The sequence below is a fragment of the Lontra canadensis genome, unplaced genomic scaffold, assembly GCF_010015895.1.
Source record: "Lontra canadensis isolate GAN:19392208 unplaced genomic scaffold, GSC_riverotter_1.0 scaffold21, whole genome shotgun sequence".
Classification (NCBI taxonomy): domain Eukaryota; kingdom Metazoa; phylum Chordata; class Mammalia; order Carnivora; family Mustelidae; genus Lontra; species Lontra canadensis.
Window position 1 is genome coordinate 2,225,412 of NW_022631015.1, and position 23,178 is coordinate 2,248,589.

The 23,178-nt window shown below is 36.8% G+C and overlaps 1 protein-coding gene across 2 annotated transcripts in view; it reads right to left on the bottom strand.

Annotated features, from left to right (window-relative positions):
* The window catches only part of GMDS (GDP-mannose 4,6-dehydratase), a 623,268-nt gene that overhangs the window by 467,402 nt on the left and 132,688 nt on the right, over window positions 1-23,178 (bottom strand). Inside the window, exons 2-4 of one of the 2 annotated variants that reach the window (XM_032861446.1) lie at window positions 16,515-16,585; window positions 9,016-9,060; window positions 339-426 (exon numbers count right to left, since the gene is read on the bottom strand). In XM_032861446.1, the coding sequence (XP_032717337.1) occupies window positions 339-426; window positions 9,016-9,060; window positions 16,515-16,562 (181 nt within the window). In that variant the 5' untranslated portion in view covers window positions 16,563-16,585. The remainder of the gene's footprint in view (window positions 1-338; window positions 427-9,015; window positions 9,061-16,514; window positions 16,586-23,178) is intronic. The other variant, XM_032861444.1, reaches the window with a different exon arrangement.

Consider the following 23,178-nt stretch of genomic DNA (forward strand, 5'->3'; position numbering starts at 1 on the left):
ATTATACCAAACATAAAAAGCAAAGGAGTATGCTGTGAGTATGGACCTGATCTTACTGGAGGGGATAAGGACACCTGGAGAAGGGTGATCAAAGGCATGTCTACTCTTGGTTTCTTGAGCAGCATCACCTGACCAATATCCTGTAACAGCCTAACCAAGATGACACTGTGGCCCAGGGGCAGCAAGCAATGGAAGGGTTTTCAAAGCATGCAGATGGCATTTAATGCAGGCAATTCATGGGTAAATAATTGCAACTTGATGGGCTTTGGACATTTGAAAATAACTTATCATAATATAGGAAGCTATAGAAAGAAATTTTAGAAAAAAAAATTACTTACTTCCTTCAATATGAGCCTGGGGGTTCTTATACAGATGTTCAATTCGACCTGTATTAAATGAACTGGATCGCCGCACAATTCCATGGACCTACAACGTGGAAAGATAAAAAATTATAAATGTGCAATGAGGATTAATAAGCAACTCAGAGGTTCTTCTGTTAATGCTTACCTTGTGAAAAATAACTATAACTTATAAGTCTATAACTTACAAACATTATCTTTAAATTATTAAAAATAGTTCCACTGCTTACTTTCTCCCCAACCAGTGCCCACCAGCCACCAGCATTGTACCTCCATCTCTCTGCAGTTTTCACTGCCAATCTCAACAAAAGTAATTAGATAATTATGTGACTTCTCAGCAAATGCTTAGTTACAGAGACTCAAATGTCTCCTTTTCCAAACACACATACACACTTAGAGCCCTGCTGCTGACAAAATATCTCTTCAGTTTGAAACTGAAGACAGACCATGTAAGGCCATATCATATCGGTAAAACTGCCTTGCAGCCTCTGTAACAAAAAGCATGAGGCCAAGAGGCTGTGATGCCACCACATCCTTCCAGTGTCCTCAGAGCTTTGCATCATGTACCTATTACATATATATAAATATACCTGCATCCATAAATATAAACAGACAGCAGCTGCTATTATCCAGCTTTGTTGAAAAGAAATAGCATAGATTAGGGACAAGATTTATATTCTACTAGATTTAAGACATGAAGAAAACTCAAATGAAGAAAGGATTTTTTACTTTTTTAAATTTTTATCTTTAGCTTAACCATGATTTGTGTGAGGGGGAAGAAAGTCCTTGGAACAAGAATGCATACCTGTCTGATACCAAAGAAAAGACTGTTTGTGTCTGATACATAAGAGAAATTGTTCAAGACCTGGTCTCACTTCCTTCTAATGTCAAGATCACTCCCTTTGTGTTGCCAATGCTAATACAAGCTTATGTCACCAGCTGCCCAATTTCCAGTTATACTGGTGGCAGTTTTAATCCTTTACTTATTTTAAAAGTGTTCCTTCGAATGTTGGGCAGTTTCATTTGCAGCTGAATACACTTCTATATTTTAACTCAATCGTTTTCTGTCTGTTTCAAACCAAAATTAATCCTTGGCATGACTCAAATATTCCAGATTTGGGGGTGGGGGGTAAGGTGCGGAATTATAAGCATATAAGACTTTCTTTCAAACAGAAAGACATGTCATCGTCATTTTATATGGCATACATGAGAAATTAACTTCTGCAAAGGATACAACACACCCACAATTAATAATTCTGTTGGTTAGTAGCTTTAGCCAAAGAGAAAAGCACTCATCCACACTATTTTCCAAAAGAACTAAGCTCAAGAAAATGTGGTAAAAATGAAAATATTTTTAAGAAGGGAACATCACAAACCATTGACTAAAATTTTAGGAGGCAAACTGTAAAATCTAGGAAACGTTAAATTGAGATTTGGGTATACATCTCCATTTCTTAATTTAGAAGTAGATAAAATAACACATCAAGCCATGAATTTATTCTACTTCACGGTCTCCAATTTTTTAAGTTGTTATTTAATTGTAAAGTTGAACTGCTCTACGAACAATAATTTTGTTTAACAAATAATTTTAACAAATAATTTTTTGTTTAATAAAAACCAAGTTCACATATATACTCACATATGGCAAAACTGGTGTTTGCCACCATATTATTTCTGAAATATAGCTTTCTCAGATGTAAGTAGAGCTTTAGTTCATTGGACATAAAGTAATCTCTATGTTGTAAAAACAGATCATTTAATTATAACAATGAAAATAATAATAACATGATTAGTCTATCTTTTCGCTTAATTGCTGGATTCTGCTTAAGTCACATATTCCAACATCCTGAAACAAAGAGAAACTCCATATACATACACCTTGCATATAAACATAAAAGGCTCTGGTGAAAATATTAAATGATATTGACAGACTCAATTTAAAATCAGACAACTACACAAAGTCACAGTAAATAAATAACATAGGACTTTTTGTCACACTTATAACCAAAAGCATTATTAAGCACTAGGGTTTTTTTAATATGAAAAAATGTGTTTTAATTTCTCCTCACTCCCAACTTTTGGTATGTGTATACAGGGAAAGAAAGACCTGCCAAATGCTTAATCCATGACAGCAAGTATTATTCTAAGAACTAATGAAAGCTGAGTCTGTCTGCTTCAGAGACAGGTGAAATACAAACTTTAAGACAAGCCAAAATGTGTGCAAACTGGATAATCTAGTTAAGAATTTGAGATTAGCAGCTTTCTCTTTACAGAAGGGATGTATGTAAGGTTTTTGTTTGTTTTTATAAGGATTTGGGGGGAAAAAGAGATGAAGTGTTAGGAAACCAAAGCGAAAAGATAAATGAGCTGAATATGACTCCATATAAACTTAATCAAAATCACTATTATGTTGTAGCTGTTCAAAAACTAAATGTAATTCTGAAAAACTGAGGTCTTAAACAGAAAGGGGTATTTTGACAAATTTCATGTTCAATTTAACTAAGTGATGAAAGGAAAATTTCAAGTTATCTCAACATCAGAACAAAGTTAGTCTCCAAAACCTAGAGTCAGATTAGGCAATATAACAGAGAAATGCCTGCTCATTTGTTTGTTCATTTTTTATTACAATCATGAAAACAGAAAATTCTTACCACTGGATTTCATATCCTTTGGTATCTGTTTGTTATTTCAATCAAGAAAGCAGAAAATTACTACCACTAGATTTCAAATTCTTCAATGTCTAGAATTCTCTTGGAGGCAAGGATAACTCCCTAGGGATGTTTAATACCACTTGCCTTTTGAAAAGTGCAGGTTATATAGGTAACATAAATAGCTAACACGGTCATGGCAATGACCACATGCCAGACACTGCTCTTCACAGACATTAAATAATTTATCCTCACAACACCCTTCCTTATACTACACACATTCTACAGGTGAGGACACTGCCTGAGATCAATCACACAGCCAGTGGAAGTGGTCAAGCTAAAGTGTACACATGGTCTATCCTACCAACACTCAGTATCTTCTCAAAATGAAATCCATAAAAACTTCTGCCTTTTTTCACCAAGGCTTCTAGAAACCCAGAAAAAATATTTTACAGATTCTCACAGATCATGAATGGTTGAATAGGAACTCCATGTTCTAACAAATAATCTCCCACAGATAACAACCGGACAATCCTTATATGTCATTTCCTTCCTGTGCTCCTCATACTCCCTGGTCATAATTCCTCCTAGAAGGAAAACCCACTATTTACCTATTCTTTATTTTAATTTCTGATATGCTGTGCTGTATTTGTTGCCACATTACATAATACAAATATTTCATTTATTCCCAGACAAATTTTTCCTTTTAAAAGATTTGAATTTGTCAGGGGCGCCTGGGTGGCTCAGTGGGTTAAGCCTCTGCCTTCGGCTCAGGTCATGATCCCAGGGTCCTGGGATCGAGCCCCACATCGGGCTCTCTGCTCTGCAGGGAGCCTGCTTCCTCCTCTCTCTCTCTCTGCCTGCCTCTCTGCCTGCTTGTGATCTCTGTCCGTCGAATAAATAAATAAAATCTTTAAAAGATTTGAATTTGTCTTTTGTTTTTCTGGTTTCTCTGTTTTTTGGGTACAAAATGGGTATAAAAGTATATGTTGTTGTCTTATCTGCTAACAGTGATGCTAGGAAGGCACTTGAAAGTTTTATCAGAGTTTCAATTCTATCGATGTTCCTGTCCCCTCACACTCAGAAGGAATGCACACAGAGCTAAGATCCTAGGAAATATAATAGGCCTGCCTTTCACTAATGCTAATTAATAAACTGGACCAAGAAGCCTTCTATAAAATCTGTATCCCTAGGGCTGTCAGCATCAAGTACTGGGTCACCGTGTCACTCTCATATCAACTAAAGCCCCACAAATCCCAGAGAGCTTCTCTGGACTGTTTTCCATGTACTGTCTCACCTAATCTTCAAGACAATGTAAGGAAACAGGTACTTTTATCAACCCCTTTTACTTGAGAAACTAAGTCTCAGAAAGGCTTGCCCATGGCTACACAGCCAGCAGGGTGGCAAATGAGGATTAGAACACAGGCTATCAGGCACCCAGGCCTAAGGGCCTCCTTGCCAGAATGAGCTAGATGGCCTCTTTCACCTCCCTTGCTCTGAAGCTGGCTGACGGGGCTTAAGGGAGAATTATGCTTTGCACTTCAACAACTGTAGAATTAAATACTCAAAGTTTTAAAGGATGATTTTTTTAAAAGATTTTATTTATTTATTTGAGTGAAAGAGACACAGAGAGCACAAACAGGGGGAGAGGCAGAGGAAGAAGCTGACTCCCTGCTGAGCCCGGAGCCCAATGCAGGGCTTGATCCCAGGACCCTGGGATCATGGCCTGAGTCTAAGGCAGAGGCTTAACCATCTGAGCCACCCAGGCAACCCTAAGGGGCGATTTTTTAAATAAAACCTGATAATTCTTAGTTTCTCTCTTCATGAGATGGCACCTATATTCTATAAATAGTAAGTGTTAGATTCATTCTCTTTGCATTCTCTTTAATGATTAATGTTAAGTAAAATTCAAAAAAGAAGCAACACTAAAAACTATAACTTTAAACCTTTAAGTAGAGTCTCTTCTCAGTGAGAACTAGACCAGGAATAAAGCAATCCTTCACTTTCTCATATTAAGTAGTTCATTCAGGGACACCTGGGTGGCTCAACTGGTTAAGCATTCGCTTTCAGCTCAGGTCATGATCCCAGAGTCCTGGGATAGAGTCCAGCATCGGGCTCCCTGCTCAGCGGGGAGTGTTTCTCTCTCTCTTTCTGCCCCTCCCCACTGCTCATGCTCTGTCTCTCAAATAAATAAACAAAATCTTTAAATAAATAAATAAATAGTTCATTCAGGACCAGATGCATGGATTTCACTGGCCACATTAGAAGGTCCCACGCCTTTCAGAATCTACTGTGTGAGGTCACACAAGGTTTTTAACCATAACTATCAGACTATTCATACATGATATTCCTTTTCAAGCCATATGCAAATGTCTGTTTTTGCTTTAAAGTTAGCCAAGCTAAAAAGTAAGGAATATATGTAACTGTGCTATGCTAATTCTGTAGATAGTGTTTGTCTTTGCCTATGTGGCCACGTCACCACTACCCCACCAACCTATCTCTGCTCTTCAATTTGCCCCCTTCCAGTTGACTACTGCTTCTCCAATAGAATCCATGCCTCCCCACCATCACAATGACAGCCTGACTTCACCATTGCTAGACAATTGAAGTTTGCCCCTCATCCTCATTATTAAGCATATTCACAGAATCTATAGCTCTTCTTCCCCATGTTTATTTGTTCCTGGTTCGCACTCTGCTACCCCAAAGTATATTGTTTGCAGCTATTCCTTAGATACGTGATATTCCTTATAGAAAGACTAAATTCTAAATAGTGTAAGAGCTCAGAGAAGGAAAGCCCCACAAACTAAGGTACCTTAAGAAATTGTGTTCATCTTTGTCTTACGATTAAAGGACCTCATTTGAACCTATAGTTGCACTGGTTCCCAAACTGTAAGATCCAGGAGAGTGGCATCAGCAACAGCTGGGAGCTTGTTAGAAAGGCTGATTCCCAGACCCCAGAAACAGCCATCCTCATCTTTATGGGGCTTCTGGGTGGCTCTGAAGCACACTACAGGTTGAGAACCTGCTGAGTTAAATAAAGTCTGTGCTCATTCAAATTGCTGATGTTGACCTTCTGGATTCAGGTACAGACAGGTGTCTCCTCTTATCCTACTGCATGAAGTTTACTAACCATATTATCTTGCACATGGTCTTGAGCAACCAGGGACTGCTGGCTGATAATTCTGGAAAATTTTCAACGCAGCCTCTTCGAAAAATTCCCTTCAGTCCAAGCTCAAAAACTTGAAGTCCGTGCCATCGTTAGATTTCCCTTACTAACTTATCCCCCAATTACAGCCATCTCTTAAAATGGAAGACAGCAGCCTATTAAAATTGAATACAATATGGATAAATACCTTTTCGCTCCCCTAGGTCTACAAAACTCATATTTCCCCTGACTACGAGGAGGAGTCATTTCTGATTATGCTTTATAGTTCTATACCTTTCTCCTGTATTGTCTATACTATCTTCTTCTATCAATTTATGGATCTCACTCCTAAACCTCTCTTCTCTTGCCAATCATTGTTTCAATGATTCATTTCTCCCACTAACTGTGATCTGCCAAGTGGGCCTTCTATTGTCTTTATCAGAATCAAATCTGCTCTTATGACTTCGAAATGTCAATGGAACAAAAACATCTGTAGCTCACCTGGCAGTCCTAGGTTCTCATTACACTTATTTCTAAGTCTGTCATCCATTTGGGAACATTACTACCCATCTTCTGAAGTCTGCTAGTTCCTTAGCAAGCCACCTGAGTAGACCTCCGTCTGTCTCTGTGCCTATAAAAGCCTAGCCATTTCCAGTAATGCTAACAGCACCACCACGCTGACTGAGACCATTCGCCATCGACCATATCCATGTTAACCCCAGGCCCTATCGCTAGTAGACCACATTATCACAGTGACTACTCCACCTCATACCACCAGACCGGCTCTGTTTTCCTCTGCACTAGCTGCAGATACTACTTATTGCCATCATCCTCATCCCACCTCTTAGTTCCCCATGTCCTCCTTGGAAGTAAATTTCAACATCCATGCAATTTAAGCACTCCTTCTGACATACCACCTCACTCTTCAAAACTGCAATGACCATGATGGGGTTCAGAACGTGCTACCCCAAAACATGGCACCTTGATGTATGGAATATTTTAAGCTAAAGGAATCTGACGAAACAATAGAAGCAGGAAAGTCTCTCTAACTTTCACCGTGCTCTTCTCTCCTGAAATAGTCACGAAACACTCCACTGAGAGGTGCCCACCACTATAATGGGAGAAAACGAATATCCTTATCTCTGAAGACAAGGGGATGCCAAGAAGAATCCAAACAAACAGCTCTTGTTAGGTTTCCCATACTTACTTCATACTCCCTGACCTGTCATATTTCTCCAACACCACACATTCTCCACCAAACCTAACATAAAAATACTTAACCTTAATGGTTTCTTTGGATCTTCATTTCCTTATAAAAGTTCCCAGTCACATTAAACTTACAGAAAATAAACTTATATGCTTTTCAGTTTTATTTTCAGACCCAGCCAGGGACCCTAAGAGGGTTGAGGGAAACTTTTTTCCCCCTCACATTAAATCAACAAAGATTAATAGGAGAAATTTCTCGGTTTTCTCAAACTCCTTCTAGTTTCTCAAACCCCTTAGGCTTAAAATTCTCAATATGCTAAGGTACCACATCTTGGGGTAGCACATCCTGAATCCCATCCAGTCTTACTAAGTTCCCTCTCTTGGTTTACTTGATACACAGATAAATCACTAACTCCTCTCTAGCTACCAAACACTACCAAACACTAGCTAGTTGCCAACACCTGAAACAAAGTAATTTCTCTGCCAATCCTTCCCTTTTAGATTTATTAAAAGTAGTCTGAATAAATTATTAGTCTTTATCTAAAACCAACTCTTCTGTACTATATATGATCTACTCTAAAATTCTCTGCTCTGCAGAATACGTATGTTATCACTCAATTACAGGAATCTGTATATGAACACAAGTGTACATGTATACTTTCATATTCATATTTGGCTTATTTTGTTATTTTTGCAAGATATAAAACTACCTGGTTAGGTAAAGGAATAGAAGACGCTAAACATATGTGCTATTACTTCTGAAAGTCTAAAAGTCAATGCTCTCAGAGAGGATTATGAGTTACAATAAGAAAATTTGTTTCCTTTTCTTCAAATCCTGCCGGCATTTAGATGCCAAATTCTTAGATATTGTTTTTCTATCTCCCCACAGTGCGCATTTTTTTAAAATAGTACATCTATAATCAGAATAATCCAGAGAATCCAAATTTGTTAATGTATATACTCCCAAACCAGGCCAGAACATACAGGTCACTGTATAGGTTTTTGTTCTCTGTACAGCATGAACTTATATACAGAAAACTGTTCTTAGAAAAGGTAAGATGTACACACATCAAACTTAATATGTAAAACCCATTTTCTTTAAGGAAAGCAGAAAATGTTCAAGGGAAGGACAAAAGAGGAGAAAAAGAAGATGACAATGATAATGACACCAAGCAGCAAACCCAGAAGTGCTGGCGTCCATAAAATATATGGCTGCCTATTAGAATGAAAAAACCTGAGTGTAAATGTTTCATTCAAGCTTGCCAAAGATCAGCTTAGTTTTTATTGCTCTGTGCAATTTCCGAATTAAGTGACTTCACTGTGAGTGGGACTTTTTTATGTAACACATTACATCATAAATTAACCCTCATAATGTTATAGCTTTTAGCTTACCCAGGTTGCTTTATCTGAGAATGTGGAAAGCGTGCAAAGCAGTTAAACACTAAGGAACAGGGGGAAGCCACCAGTGCTCACCAGCAGATAAATAGCACAATGAGCTGGCATGGTTACAATTCAAGCGGCACATTCTTCCCCTGATTTTGATTTGTTATCAGAGTTTCAGTGGAAAACACACACAGGAGGACGGCGGCAGAGGAAGCAGGAGGCCACTGTGTCCAAGTGATTCCACCAGCCTGTGCTTGCTCACTGAGTCACTCACCTCATAGCCTTTCTCCAGCAGGAACTCAGCCAAGTATGAACCATCCTGGGAAGAAAAGGAAAATAGACAATTGTCAGACCCATCGCAGCTAGCATAGAAGACAGCCAAGACTGAGAGCTTTGAGAAATGCACCAAAAGAGTTATATGAACTTAAATTACGGATCATGGCAACCAGAATAAAAATAATACATCTAATGATGGTAAAAACAGAATGGTGTTACACTTTCCACTGTTCAGTAAGCATTTTCATAGACATTATTTCACCTGAGCACCACAGAAGCATGGTTGAGTGTTATCATTGTCCTATTTACTGAGTAAGAAACAAAATCCTGGGACATTGTATGGGGCAACAGAGAGAACATGACACTTCAGATGAACGTGGGTTTAGGTTCTGCCACTTACTAGCCGTGTGAAATATGCAAAATATGTGTAGCAAAGCAGACCTCAATACTACAGGAACGTAAAACAGGAATCGGACTAATTCTGGGTGGTTGTGAAAAAGGAATCTCGAGTGAAGGAATGAGATGGGAGCTGCAGGAACTTGGGGACAATGCAGGTGAGTGTAAGGAGGTAGGGAACACCAGAACATTATTAACATTACTGAAAAAAGACACTATGGCAGAGAGGAGGAAGGTGAGCACCTTTGTTGAGGAAGACCTTCTAGGCACTGGTGGGGGTTGGCTTCTAACTCAAGGGTTCTGGAAAGACACTAAAAAAAGAGTTTTAGGGATGCGAGGGTGTGTTAAACAGAATAAGGTTTGTATTATTATCACTGAATATGTATGCATATACACACATTCATAAACTTTAAATAAAAGAAGGATGTTTATTTTTTGTAAATTAGGATGCATCTTAATCCCTACATTAAGATGAAGGTATCTGACTAAACACAGATTCTCAATTGGCTTTTAATAACTCTATGAAAAATTTCTACGTAAGGGCCAGTGGTTTGTTTTTTTTTTTTACTTTATTTTATTATTTTATTTTTATTTTTTTTATTAATTTTATTTTTTTAAACATATATTTTTATCCCCAGGGGTACAGGTCTGTGAATCGCCAGGTTTACACATTTCACAGCACTCACCACAGCACACACCCTCCCCAATGTAGGGCCAGTGGTTTTTAAACTAAAGTATTTAATGTGCCACTTTTAGGGTAAGAAAGTATGAAAGTCATCAAATAAAACTATTTGGAGGTCAAAGGGTGAGAAATCAGTGTTCTAGAGGTACTATAAAAAGCTACCAGCCTCGTTCTAAATATGAATTGGGTAGACATTTTGCAATCAATCCTGTTAACTGCTCACCTGCTTTTAGCCCGGGTAAGTCCTCTCCATCCCATACAGACTTAAACATAAAAATGGGAGGCTCCAACTACTACTGGAAATCTGTGTATTCAAAAGTAGTTGGGAACATTTGAGTTTTCTTTGGTTTCCTCAGTTCGAAAAGTTTAAGATATCCCTCTGAGCTTCAAAAGTTCCCACCAGATATTCCAGGAAAAAGAAAAATGAAACAAGCCTTATTATTGTCACTAGCTGACTTAAAGCTGGAAATGGAGACACCCTATGGGTCCTGAAAATGACAGGGCTGCCAAGAGAGTGTTTACTACATTAATGTAGAAGTCACACATAAATTCAGGCAGGATGACAAGGCAAGGTATACAAGGGACACATTTTGTGGTTCATTAAAACCTCCAGCAGATTTTCTTCTGACTTCTTGACATAAATATTCTGGTTTATAGACTCATGTAGAGAAGAAGAGAAATGGTTTGGCATATTCCTTTTCCTCTCGATCTTATGATGTAGACACAATTGCATGGTTTTTAAATACCTAACACGCAAACTACATCAGGTAAGAGGGCTGAGCAATTCAGACCAGGACACTCCAGGCCAGTCTATATGACTATTGGAAATTTGAGAATAATGGGTAGTCTTATAAATCAATCAGTGAGAAAGCAGCTTAATAGAAAAAATATTTGCAATAAGAAGATTAATGTTACAGTAGTTTGGAAAGCCCTAGAATGTATAAAGTTTTGTTTTGTTGTTGGTATCAGTGTCGTCATTTTCAAGTAGGCAACACCAAACTTTTCATGTTTCATAATTTCTCTTGGAATAAAAAGTTAAAATGCTTTGTGTTCTACCATGGCTGTATACAGTGTTAGAAAAAAATAAATAAATAAATAAAAAAGCAGAGGTGAAAGTGCTAGAGATCCATGGGGGCAGGGAAAGCTGTGATTATTCAGAAAGCTGATGTGAAACAGACCTGACCAGGCCTGAACCCTGTCAATAAGGTCTTGTTCTTCTCACCCAGGGCCCTTCTCAAACTTTCCAACCACACTGGAACATTCTGAACCAGCAGGGCACTCACTTCCTCCTGACTTCCTTGCCAGGTCTCTCAAGTGATAGGGCCTGAGCTGCACAATGAGTGGGAAATGGAGCAGAGCAAAGGCTCCTGGTCTCAGACCTAGGGAGCCCAGCTGGCCTCCGCTTGTCTTCTCCCTGAGCCCCTGAGGGGACTCCACAGGGAGACACAGTATCTAAGCAGGCAGGCGTCAGCCAAGCCAACAAGATCATTGTTTCTGCCTCCTCTATAAGAACAGGGCGGTTGGAGAAAGCTTCAGTCAGACTTCATAACTAGAATGTCATTGCAACTGAGAACCTACAACTGACATTAAAAATTCTGATACTTAATTCCTCAGAAAACAAGGAACTAAATGAACTAAATTTCCGACTCATTTGCTATGAACACAACTAATCCAGTACAAATTCCAGCCTGGGTTCAATCCTTGTTAGAGAAAACTTTTTAACTGAAGAGATAATGTCCCAATTGTGACTCTTAAATTTAATTTTGTACACGGTTATTAAGGGTATCCATTTCATATTAAATGCTACACAGATTTAAGTAATCACCATGACTGTAACATTTTCTATCTTATTCTTGCAAGAACTTGGCTGGAGAGGCAAAGAGCCACTGGCCCCTGAGGTAAATAAGGCACATGACAGTAGCCAATCTGCATAATATCACACAACAGAGGCATAGCCAGAACTGGAATCCAAGTTGTCCATTATTTTGACCTAGGAAACAACCACTCTCCTCACCCTCCTCCAACTGGGACCTACCAAAATAAGTAAAAAACCAACAAAAGAACAAAAGATCATAACAGATTCATTTTTAAACCAAATTGACTTAATCATTTCCCATTATGGAGTGTTTTATGGATGAATCAGTGCTTCTAGTTTTAATTAAGCGACATGTAATTTTAGAACACTGCAGAGCTCAGGGGAAGGCGACAGTACATAGCACATGAGAATTCTCAGATCTTGTTCAGGCATGCGCACTATACAAGAAGCAGTACAGTATTGTTTGAAGGTGGACTTGGATTGGCTGTGGATGTATTATTTCAGAGCTCTGGAGCCAAGGGAGTGGGGCCAAAGAAGTGGGGCCACTGCCCGGGGACCAAAAGTGCCTGATTTAGGTGCCCCTGATGCCTACAGTCCCAATATTTGGGTATCTCTATTTTTCATCTTTCATGGATACTCAGAAATGTTCCAGATCAACACCATAACAATAAAGAATAATTCCAAAAATTAATTCAATCATATCCTGACTATAGTATTAAAATTACTTAAAATTACACATCTATAAAAAGCTGAAGGAAGTACAGAAATTTTACCTCTTCTGCCGATGACCACAGAAGGCTATATTAACCACTGACTGATCCTCCAGCCCACATCCAAATACATATGAGCCAGGAAGTCTACCTTCCTGCAGGGGACTAGCATTTCTCCTCTCCCTTCAAACATGGATGCACTTATAGCCCAGAAGGACAAAAGAAAAGGACACTTTCTTATATGCAATTTGAGAAACTTGTTCCTTTGAAATGCATGCTAAATCATACTGTGTGTTTCTGCCTAAGAACCATTTGGCAGCTTCTTTTAACATTGTATAAGATAAGTAGTATTGGGCTAAAGAAATCATGCCACTAATAAATGAATTCCTTTGTTTAGATCATCTCAAGCATCAGGTAATAGAATATCCCTCTTGTAAGGGGAGAAAGCACCAATTTACACTGCCCTTTATGTTCTGTAATTCTACAAATTCTAATTACTCTAAAATAAGCATCTTTTCAGCTAACAGCAATTACAGTATCAAAGTATCTGTACCTCTCCATGAGAGACATGCAAACACCTCGACGACTAACAGAGGACACAATTCTAAATGAGAATCAAAACTTCCAACTGGGGGTGGGAGGGCGCCCGGATGGCTCAGTCAGTTGAGCATCTGCCTTCTGCTCAGGTCTTCTGGCTCATGGGGCTCTCTGCTCAGCAGGAAGCCTGCTGAGGCTTCCCACTCCCACTCCCCCTGCTCTCCTCTCACTACATTCTCCTCTCACTGTGTCTCTCCCTATCAAATAAATTTAAAAAAATTTAAAAAGAAAAAAACTTCCAATGGGAAGATTGGCAATGTAGATATGTGTGAAGAATACAGAATCAGAATGTTTTTGAAAAGTATTTTCACCTGGCTCATGTTTTCGTGTTTGTAAAACAAATCACTACATAAAATCGTTTTCAAACTCACAGAATTCAAAAGACCATAGGGATTAATTAATTCAAATCTGTCACTTTACAGATCAGGAAATTGAGATTCAAAACAGTTAAATGTTTGGTGTACAGTCACACAGTTTGGAAGTAGCAGAATCTGCCCCCCGCCCCCGAAGAAGTCTTCAGACTCCCAGACCTCAGAATCTTCACTATAAAATACTGCAAAAAAAAAAAAAAATCCAAAATGAAGAGACTGGACTAATGTCTACAGTTGAGAACCATGTAAAACACACTAATGCATTACCCAGTGAAGAAGAACAAAGAACAACAATACAGCCAACAATTATCAGTGGAGTGAAAGCTAGCTGACCAAGTAGTAGACAGGAAACCAGGATATCATCAATATTTAAAACATAAGTAATTTCCAATTCCTGTATGTAGTCTTTCAAAGTTAACAATTATTTCCCCATAAAAGCTGCTGCCACGGAAAAATGGACTTCCACTTCCTTTGTTTACTTTCTTAGAAAGGAGCACTGTAATCCAGAAATGTTACCAACAAACTCTGAATGATAAAGAATTAATTGTGCCCACCAACTAAGATATTCTTTCTGTAACCACCCATTCCCTCTATTTGCCAGGGAACAAGCCCTTCAAACAGGTGTGAAGCCATTGCACATGTGCCTCATACCTATACATAAAGAAGTGACAATGGCTCAGTTGCCAAACATTAGACTTTCCAGTAAACCACCATGAGCTGGAAGGTTGAAAGAAACATTTTAAAAAGAAGCCAGATACCTCCAGTTATACTACATATGATTGTAATGTTCAGTCTTGTACCCATGGTAAATTTTTTAAAAAAGAATTACTTATGAAAAAATGTCAGAGAACAGCAATAACCTAATATGTTAATTCTTAAAAAACATTTTTTTTTCCAATTTTACAGGTCAAAAAATGATGCTTTTCATTTTTTGGCTAGTATTAAGACTGGAGAGTTTTTATTTATGATCATATATTCTATTTCTTCTAGGAATTATTTATTTTTATCTTTTCATTTTTTGTCCATTTTTCTAGTAAGGCTATATTTTGCCCATTGGTTTGTTCTTATAAATACCTAGAACATAAATAAAACTGATTAGCTTTTATCTCTAATATAAATTACTCAAAAATATTCTGAAACAGTTTAGCATATTTTCAGTGGCAGAACTCCCATCATTAGTTGGTTTAAAATACATGTTCCTTTCAAATTGCAAATGATTACTGTATATTCTTAGTTTAATTACCAAGAAGAATGCAAATACCAGAATTTGAATTCCAGCTACATTTGCACAATCCAGCATTTGTAATATCATCAACTTCAATACAGTAAAATAAATTTCTATAATTAGACAAATGCTTTAAGGAAAATGGGATTAAAGGGTTAACATAAGGGGTAGAAAGGAAAGAGTTATTAATAAGGTGCAGAGACATAATCTTTAATTACATAATTAGAAAGACAACACACACATTTATGTATATATATATATTTGTAACAAATTATTTATATAACAATTTCTTCACTAATAGGATCAATCACTCCATAATGATGGACCTACCAATGTTTTAACATGAAATGTGGTCTCTGTAGAATTCATTAACAATACAAAGTATCCCAGATTAGTGAATATCAAACATCCACTTGGGACATAGGTGTTATGGAATAAAGGACAGGAAGGAAATAAGAGATTTAGTCCCTGCCCTATTGCTCTGAGAAGTATCTGGGAAGCCAGGCATTTCCTGGCCTAGATAGGATTATGCTCCTGCACTGGCTCAGACCTCCACATTTCAAATGCATCAGCAAACCCACACGTGGACAGATTGAGAATAGTAACCAGGTAACCTGTCCAGCTAATCAAATGTTCTGCTATCAGGAACACCAGTAGATGCATGAGTCATGGACAGAGGGTGGCAAGGCTGTGTAGATAAAAGAAAAGCTATGAAATACTACCATATTGACCTCTTCTATACTGGATGGCACTGTGCCCTGGAGAAATAAATCACCACACTTGAGCATGAAATCAAGGTGGAAAAAAACAGAGGAAATACAAGAAACATATCCCTGTCAAAATCCTTTTAAATATCTGCCTAACTGGCTAGTTCAGTGCTGGTGTGAATAACTCCTTTCAAGTTTAGAACAATATACTACCTCAAAGTTTTTATAACTCAGGGTTCCAGATACATTGATAAAGACTTGTATAGATCTGTAGGGAAGTTAATAATAAATTACCAGTAAACTTCATGCTTAAATAATAATGTCTTTGTGGTAAATAATCTCTTTGTGGTGTGTATGTGTGTGTGTATATATATATACACAAATTTTGAAAATAGAGTTCCTCTCTCTTTCCTTTTCCCTTTCTCATTATCTCTCAAAGTGACAGTCCATACAATTAAAGCCTATTTCTTTGTAAAGTATATGCTTACATAGTTCTATTCATCCAAGTGATTTACACAGGAAATGATTTTTTACAGGTACTCAAAACTAAAACAGTGCTATACTTTGTCCAGTGTTCAAGGACACGTTTAATGAAAAACTTTAAATTTAGAATAAAAAAAAAAAAACTTGTGTACTGAAAAGAGAAGAATTATTGAAATTTTAGTATTTACCTGATTTTTTAACTCTTCCTTGTACAGTTCTTTTTATAATTTGTGTCCTGGCTAAGGGAGGAAGACAGACAAACAAATGTACTTTTGTTTACAACTTTAAAAAGGCCATAAATAACAAAAGAATACATACATATTGATGATTCTATCTTTCCCCATCCACATGCATTCAACAGGTTGCTACTAAAATGACACTGTTGGTAACAAGCAGAATTTAACTACTTACCATGTTTTAACTCAGTTTCTTTCTGGGATAAGTAACTGGTACAATCCAGTTAAGACTGTTTCTAAAATATGTGCATACTATGACAGAAATGTCACTTACAGGCTCCCTGATGCATTTCAAATCTGTTCTGCAATGTGGAATATCCATCACCCTGGAGACACTGTAAATCACTGAAGAATGATACAAAATAAGAACTGTGATTTACATAACTTAAAATCACTGAAACAGATAAAATTCAAACATCTATACACAAATCTAAATAAAGAAATTTGTAAGCATCTACCCAGAAAGCTACTTATCATAAGCCTAATAAAGCTAACTAAATTTCAGAGCCAGAAAACAAAGTGTTGTAGAAATGACTGTAAATCACAGAGGTCCTAACACAAACAAACAATGTTGATTCCCCTGGAGTGTCCTGTCCATGGGTGGGTCCAACTGGTAAAACTCAGTTTGTGGGCTAGTAAGTCTCTCCAGTTATTTGTTGTATTATTTTGGACATTGGGTTCTACCACTCAGAGAAGTTACCAGAAACCATTTTGGGGAGAGGGAGAGTCACATATTTAAAAATATGTGTCTCCACTATACTTGCACCTCTCTTTCCAGTGTCACTGCCTTTTAGGCCATACAATCTAGGTACGTTTCTAGATAGCTCAGCCCTGACACAGAAACATCGGGGGGGAAAGTGGCTATTTGTGAGATACTTAGAGACAGCTCCAACTTCTACAGTGGTTATGCTTTAAGCTATTTTTATCTTGTCATTTTGTTTTTTCTCACCAACAGCAAAGGAGCTTAGCTTTTATTCAACCCTACGCTTTCAAGAATCTTGACTTATAGGACAAAAACCTTATCAAGATTGCACTCTACTGAAGACCAGAGTTTTGTAAGGGCATGCAGGGGTAAGGGTGAAGAGGAGGGGCAGAGATTCTCCAAGTAAAAATAATATCTGCCCTACCAGGGATTGGACACAACCCCCCATCTTAGTCACAGCAGCACCAAAGTCCAAATTCCCAATATTGTCAGGGTCTCAGACTGAAAAGCAGGTATCTCTAGTTCAGTCTAACCCAATCATATGTACCTTTTAATCTAATCTTACAAAACTGAAATGCCTAACTACTGTTTTCTTTCCCAGCTAGTCTCTCTACTAATAATTTATGACTTATTTGGGCTATTTGACTATATTTTATAGATTGGCATCATACATTTGGGAAAATTGAGAGCATATTTTTTTTTATACCACAGCACTATGCTTAAAATTCACAAAAGTTATCACATTTTAATAGACATGGTTAACTCAACCTTACATTACAACACATATTTTCTTCAAAATATGTATGATTATTTCAATCAAATTAATAATAGTTACATGTCTATAATTCCTATGGTAGCTAAGTACTCTAAGATATTTTTCCCATTTATATCTCTCACAACATCCTGGTGAGGTAACTGATATTATCCACATTTTTCAGATTAGAAAACTGAAGTTCAGAAAGCTTAAATCCCTTGTTCAAGGTCATAGAGCTAGTTAGAGAACTTGGCAGTGTATGAAACCAATTTGTCTAAACCTAACTGTAGTATTATTTCCATAATAATTCTCATTCAATCAAAATAAAAGTGCTTCAACTAAAACAAGATGCCAGTGCTACAATTTTTAAAACTTTTCAATTACCTAAAAAAAAAATATAAAAACTCTAAGTTTACTGAAAAATAATTTTTAACATAAGTACAAATTACTTTTGGAATAATCCACAATTATGAATTATGAATGCTTAAATAACTTTACCACCTTCCAGTACACTAAACAAAACACTCGTGTGTGTGTGTGTGTGTGTGTGTGTGTGCGCATATGTCACATGTGCACAGACTCAAAGGGATTTCTACGCCATTATCCCTAGGATTTAAAAAAAAAAACAAAACAACAACAACACAGCTCTGCACTTGGAATGTTAAAAGCAGATCTTGAGGCAATCAATTCACTGATGAACAACCTCTAAAAAATACAGGACTACTCAATGTGATATGGCAAATAAAAATAAGGATAAGATGTATTTCCTACTTTTAAGGAGTTTTCTAGTGAGAGGACAAGAATATATACAACATCTTCATCATCATCATCATTATATTAGTGATCATATTAATGTTAACATTCATTCACTGGATACCTATGATGTGTTAAGCCAGTGCTGACCAACCAAAATGTATTTGAGCCATATGTGTAATTTTCAATTTTTTAGCAACCAAATTTAAAAAAGTTATAAAGAGGCCAAAGTTAATTTTAATAAATTTAATCAAATATATCCAAAATGTTATATCAATATGTTAATAAAAATTATTAATGAGATGTTGCACATTCTTTTTTGTATTAAAATCTTCAAAAATCTGTTATTTTATGCTTAGAATACATCTCAATTCAGACCTAAATTTTCTTCAGAAGCACTTGATCTGTATTTAGATTTCATAGAATTGATAACTGAAAAAGGAGAATCACATATCTAGGTTGTATCAAATATACTTAAAAGTCTCCTAAAAACTGAATACCCCCCCCAAAAAAAATTCCCTTTAATATTCATTATGAACATAAGGGCACCTGGATGGCTTAGTCAGTTGAGCATCTGACTCTTGATTTCAGCCCAGGTCACAGTCTCTCAGGATCCTGGGATAAAGCCTCACATCAGGGTCCTTGCTCAGTGGGAGGTCTGCTTGAAGATTCTCTCTCCCTCTCCCTCTGCCCCTTCCCTCTGCTCATTTTCTTTCTCTCTCTCTAATAAATAAATAAATATTTTAAAAAAACAAAATATATTCATCATATACACTGGCACAATTGGTTCACTTTTTTTTTTTTAAGAAAAATTGATTTGATTTTGGATCAAAAGGTTAGCAGGTTAAAATCCATATCTGTTCACATTAACTCACTCTTATGACAAGTATTAACAGTGAATCCAAATGAGTATTTCCATACACTGGAAAGCAACTCTACTAGTGTTCTTTAATTTTTTTTCTAGTTTTTATAGTCAGTTTATCTAATGCTACTATTAACTAAAATATTCTACATATTGATTCATGTTGAAAGATGTATAAAGTCATTATTATTGACTATAAAAAATTAAAATTTAATATGAATTCTCATACTCCCTCACTAGATCACAAACTTTTCCTTTCGTTAGAGCTTCAAATTTAGCTCATTTATAAGCACTGTGATAAGACTGAGAAAAACATAAATCACACTGCATGTTTTCTTTATAATTACTAAATATTTGGCAAGCATCCTTTTTGTTTCAAGAAAGAAAAAAATCTCACAGTGGAGTAAATATTACAGAAATCTTTGTAAAACTCATCCATGATTACACCATGAGTGCTGGCAAAAAGGACAAGATCACTGAGTTCATGTCCTCTATTTCCTTCAACAGGTTTATAAACTGACAATGATTCATATATGTGAATGCATAGACTGAAAAATTTTAACTATAGTATGACATCTTTTAAGTCTGCTTCAGAATATAGGGGAATAAAGCAATAAAAGAGACATCAGTCTTTACTTTAAAATTTTAATAAATGCAAATATTTCACCTGCCATAGCTGGAGTCATATCTATTGTGATAGAAATTTTTTCATATCCATCTGAAATTCTTCGACATATAGAACATCCAAAAGTATCTATGCTATAAAACTGGTATTTCTCACCAAAAATTTACATCATTTCTTTGTAAATTTTTAAATCCTTTGAGAAAAAGGATATCTAAAGTAGTAACTAGGCAGTAACTCATATATCATACAACTTGTCTATGCACTTGAAATTTTTCAAATTTCCAATCAATTGATCTTTCATAGTGTTAGAAAGACCTTGTATTCTACAGGCAACTGGTAACTTAATTAAATATCATTAAAGTTTTATATATATTTTTTGTCTTTTCTAACAAAACTTCAGTAACAATTTATTTTATCTCTCCAACTAGAATTGGTTTCCTTTTTTGTGAATTAACTCAAGCCATTTTATAAGCATCCAAAGTGACAAATTCACAGCCTGTTAATATTTCAAATGTATTAGATATTTAATTCAGATTTCAGACAACATTAATTCTTTTTTGATCTTTGAGAGGAAACTTCAAATCTTCTAAGGATTTATTTTAAATATCTCTTTACACTACCCACTTTATTTTCTTTAAATTTTTTTTACACAACAGTTTTTTTCTATTTTGCTCCAGCAGAGCATACTGCAAATTAATCATGGAATTTCCAGTCTATTTATGTCTTCATTGCTCTGATCATAGTACTAGTTTCTATGGCTGCATTCAATTCTGTGGCAGTAATGTGCCTTTGTTTTAAATTCTAAAATTGGCCTATAGTTATTTGAACTGGAAAAAAATTATATTTTAGTTAAAAAATATAAACATTTCAATTTAATTACCAATGATGAGGTACATGTATCCCTGTAAGTCCTGCTGTCTGCATAAAATCAACAAACACACTACAATGTTAGATAGAACGTGGGAAAAAAATCATTCTGAGTGAATAATTAGTTGACATCAAAAAAATCGGTGGTGTGTTTAAGTGAGAAATGCACTAGTTAAACTGAAATGTAATCCTACCAAAACAAGAGAGTTATGTTTAATAGAAATATGTTTTATATTGCTTTCATTTAAAAAATTCATTTCCTCAGTCCTTTATCCACACCTTAATTGTTCAATAGCCACAGATGGCTTATGGCTACAATTTTGGACAGTACAGTGATAGGCTGTGTTTTCAGCAGTTTACATTTATTAACATGTAATTCCCACAACAACTCTTTAAACTATTTATTCTAATTATCCCCCATTACAGACAATGAAACTCAGGCAGAAGCAATTAAGCAACTTACCCAAAGTCATACATCTATTAACCAGGGAGCCTGGGATTTAGACCCAGACAGTCTGACTCCAGAGACTCTTGCCCACTATCCCACACTGTCCAAAGTTCAACAGAGGCACAGACTTTAATGAGAGATGACACAAGAGGTGCCAGGTGTTTTAAAAATACAAACCAAACTACTTAGCAATTGGAAGTAGGGAGCCAAGACAGATAGGAAGGCACTGTGAACAGGAGAAAGGCCTGAGCTTAAAGATACATACTAACGAAAAGGAAAAGCAATTTGGTGTAAGGAGTGGCTGAGAAGTGTGAACAAAGGGCTACTCGTCCTGAATGGATAAAAGATGAGCAGCTCCAGTAGATCAACAAAGACTCCCAAAGGCATAGCCCCATCTTAATCCCTGCAATCTAGGGATGCTAGTTACCCTCTATCAAAAAAGTCATGGCAAACATGATTAAGGATCTTGAGATGGTAAGATTGTTTTGTTGGATTACCTGGGTGGGCCCTAAATCCAGTCACAAGCATCCCTATAAGAGGCAGGCACTGAAAGATTTCACAGACAGATGAGGAGGAGGCCCTGTGACCAGAGAAACAGATTGAAGTGATAAAGCCACAAGTCAAGGGATGCCATCAGCCACCAGAAGCTCCAAGAGCAAGGAATGGATTTTCCTATAGAGCCTCTGGCGGGAGCACAGTCCTACCCCACACCTGATTTGTGAATTCTGGTCTCCAAAACTATGAGAGAATAAATCTATTGTTTTAAGCCACTCAGTTTGCAATATACTACAGCAACCCCTAGGAAGTTACTTCAGGATTTCTCAAAACCTAGAGCATGCAAATGTACCTTATGAATCAGCAAGAAGGAAATCTAGGAAGCAGTGTTTCCCAATTTTTTCATGACAGAATCCTCACTCCCTCTGAGGGGAGAGCCGGTGGTAAAAGAGAGAGAATCTGTTAACATCTGGCAGACCTAGCATTCTACTAACAAGATCTGGGAAATTCTAAGCCAAGACACATTCTAGACGGCATATAATTTAGGCAAGTAAGTATGAACTATATTCAAACAACAATAAAAAAAAAAGGTTTTTGAGAAATGTTGCAAAAAGCCAACCATTTGGGGTGAAGAAATCTAGCACATTATTGAACCTGGGCTCCAGGTGACTTCAAAGTCGCAGAAAACATGGCTTTGGGAGATAGGTAACCAGTTGAGCTAACCAACTCAGTTAAGAATACAGTAAGTTGTAGTACACTCTAGATGAAACCACCACCTCTAGGAAGTGTTACAAGTCCTATGAGGGACACAAATAAGCTCAAGTAGCTTCAGAGGGTGATAAATAAGAAATGGCATTAAAGAACAAAAAAGGTGTTGTTCCCAGAAAACAACAAAGGAGAAACAAAATAGCAGTAACTTCAAGTAACTAAAGGGTTAAAATAAGAGAAAAAAAAAAGAACTACAAAGGGGTCAGTAAAAGCCAAAAATTAAATACCCAAGGGGTGTGAGATCAGGCTCAGCATGAAGCCCTCCACGGATGCTGGTGTTAAAAAGCTCCTGGTTGATCTGGATACTCTTGCAAAGACAGAACGGCTAGTTTTTGACTGCTGTAGGAGGACAAAATCCACAGGGGTGGGAAGTTGGCCTACAAAATCAATATGCTTCCTCCAACTCTAAGATTCTAATGCCCCAAACTGGCCACAGACCTGTTTGTCACACCCACATGTATAGCTGGAATAATAAGTGAATAAAAAATATTGTGTTAAGCTTGGGGTAAAATTCAAAATATTTCATAACTTGTAGCACAGGTGCTAACCCATCAGAATGGTTGCCAGCTTACGTGCCTCTAAGTAAGTACACATCAGATGAATTTTAGCCTTCATAAAACTTTGACAAGTGCCCTAGAGTTGAATATGGATTTTTAGCAGGGA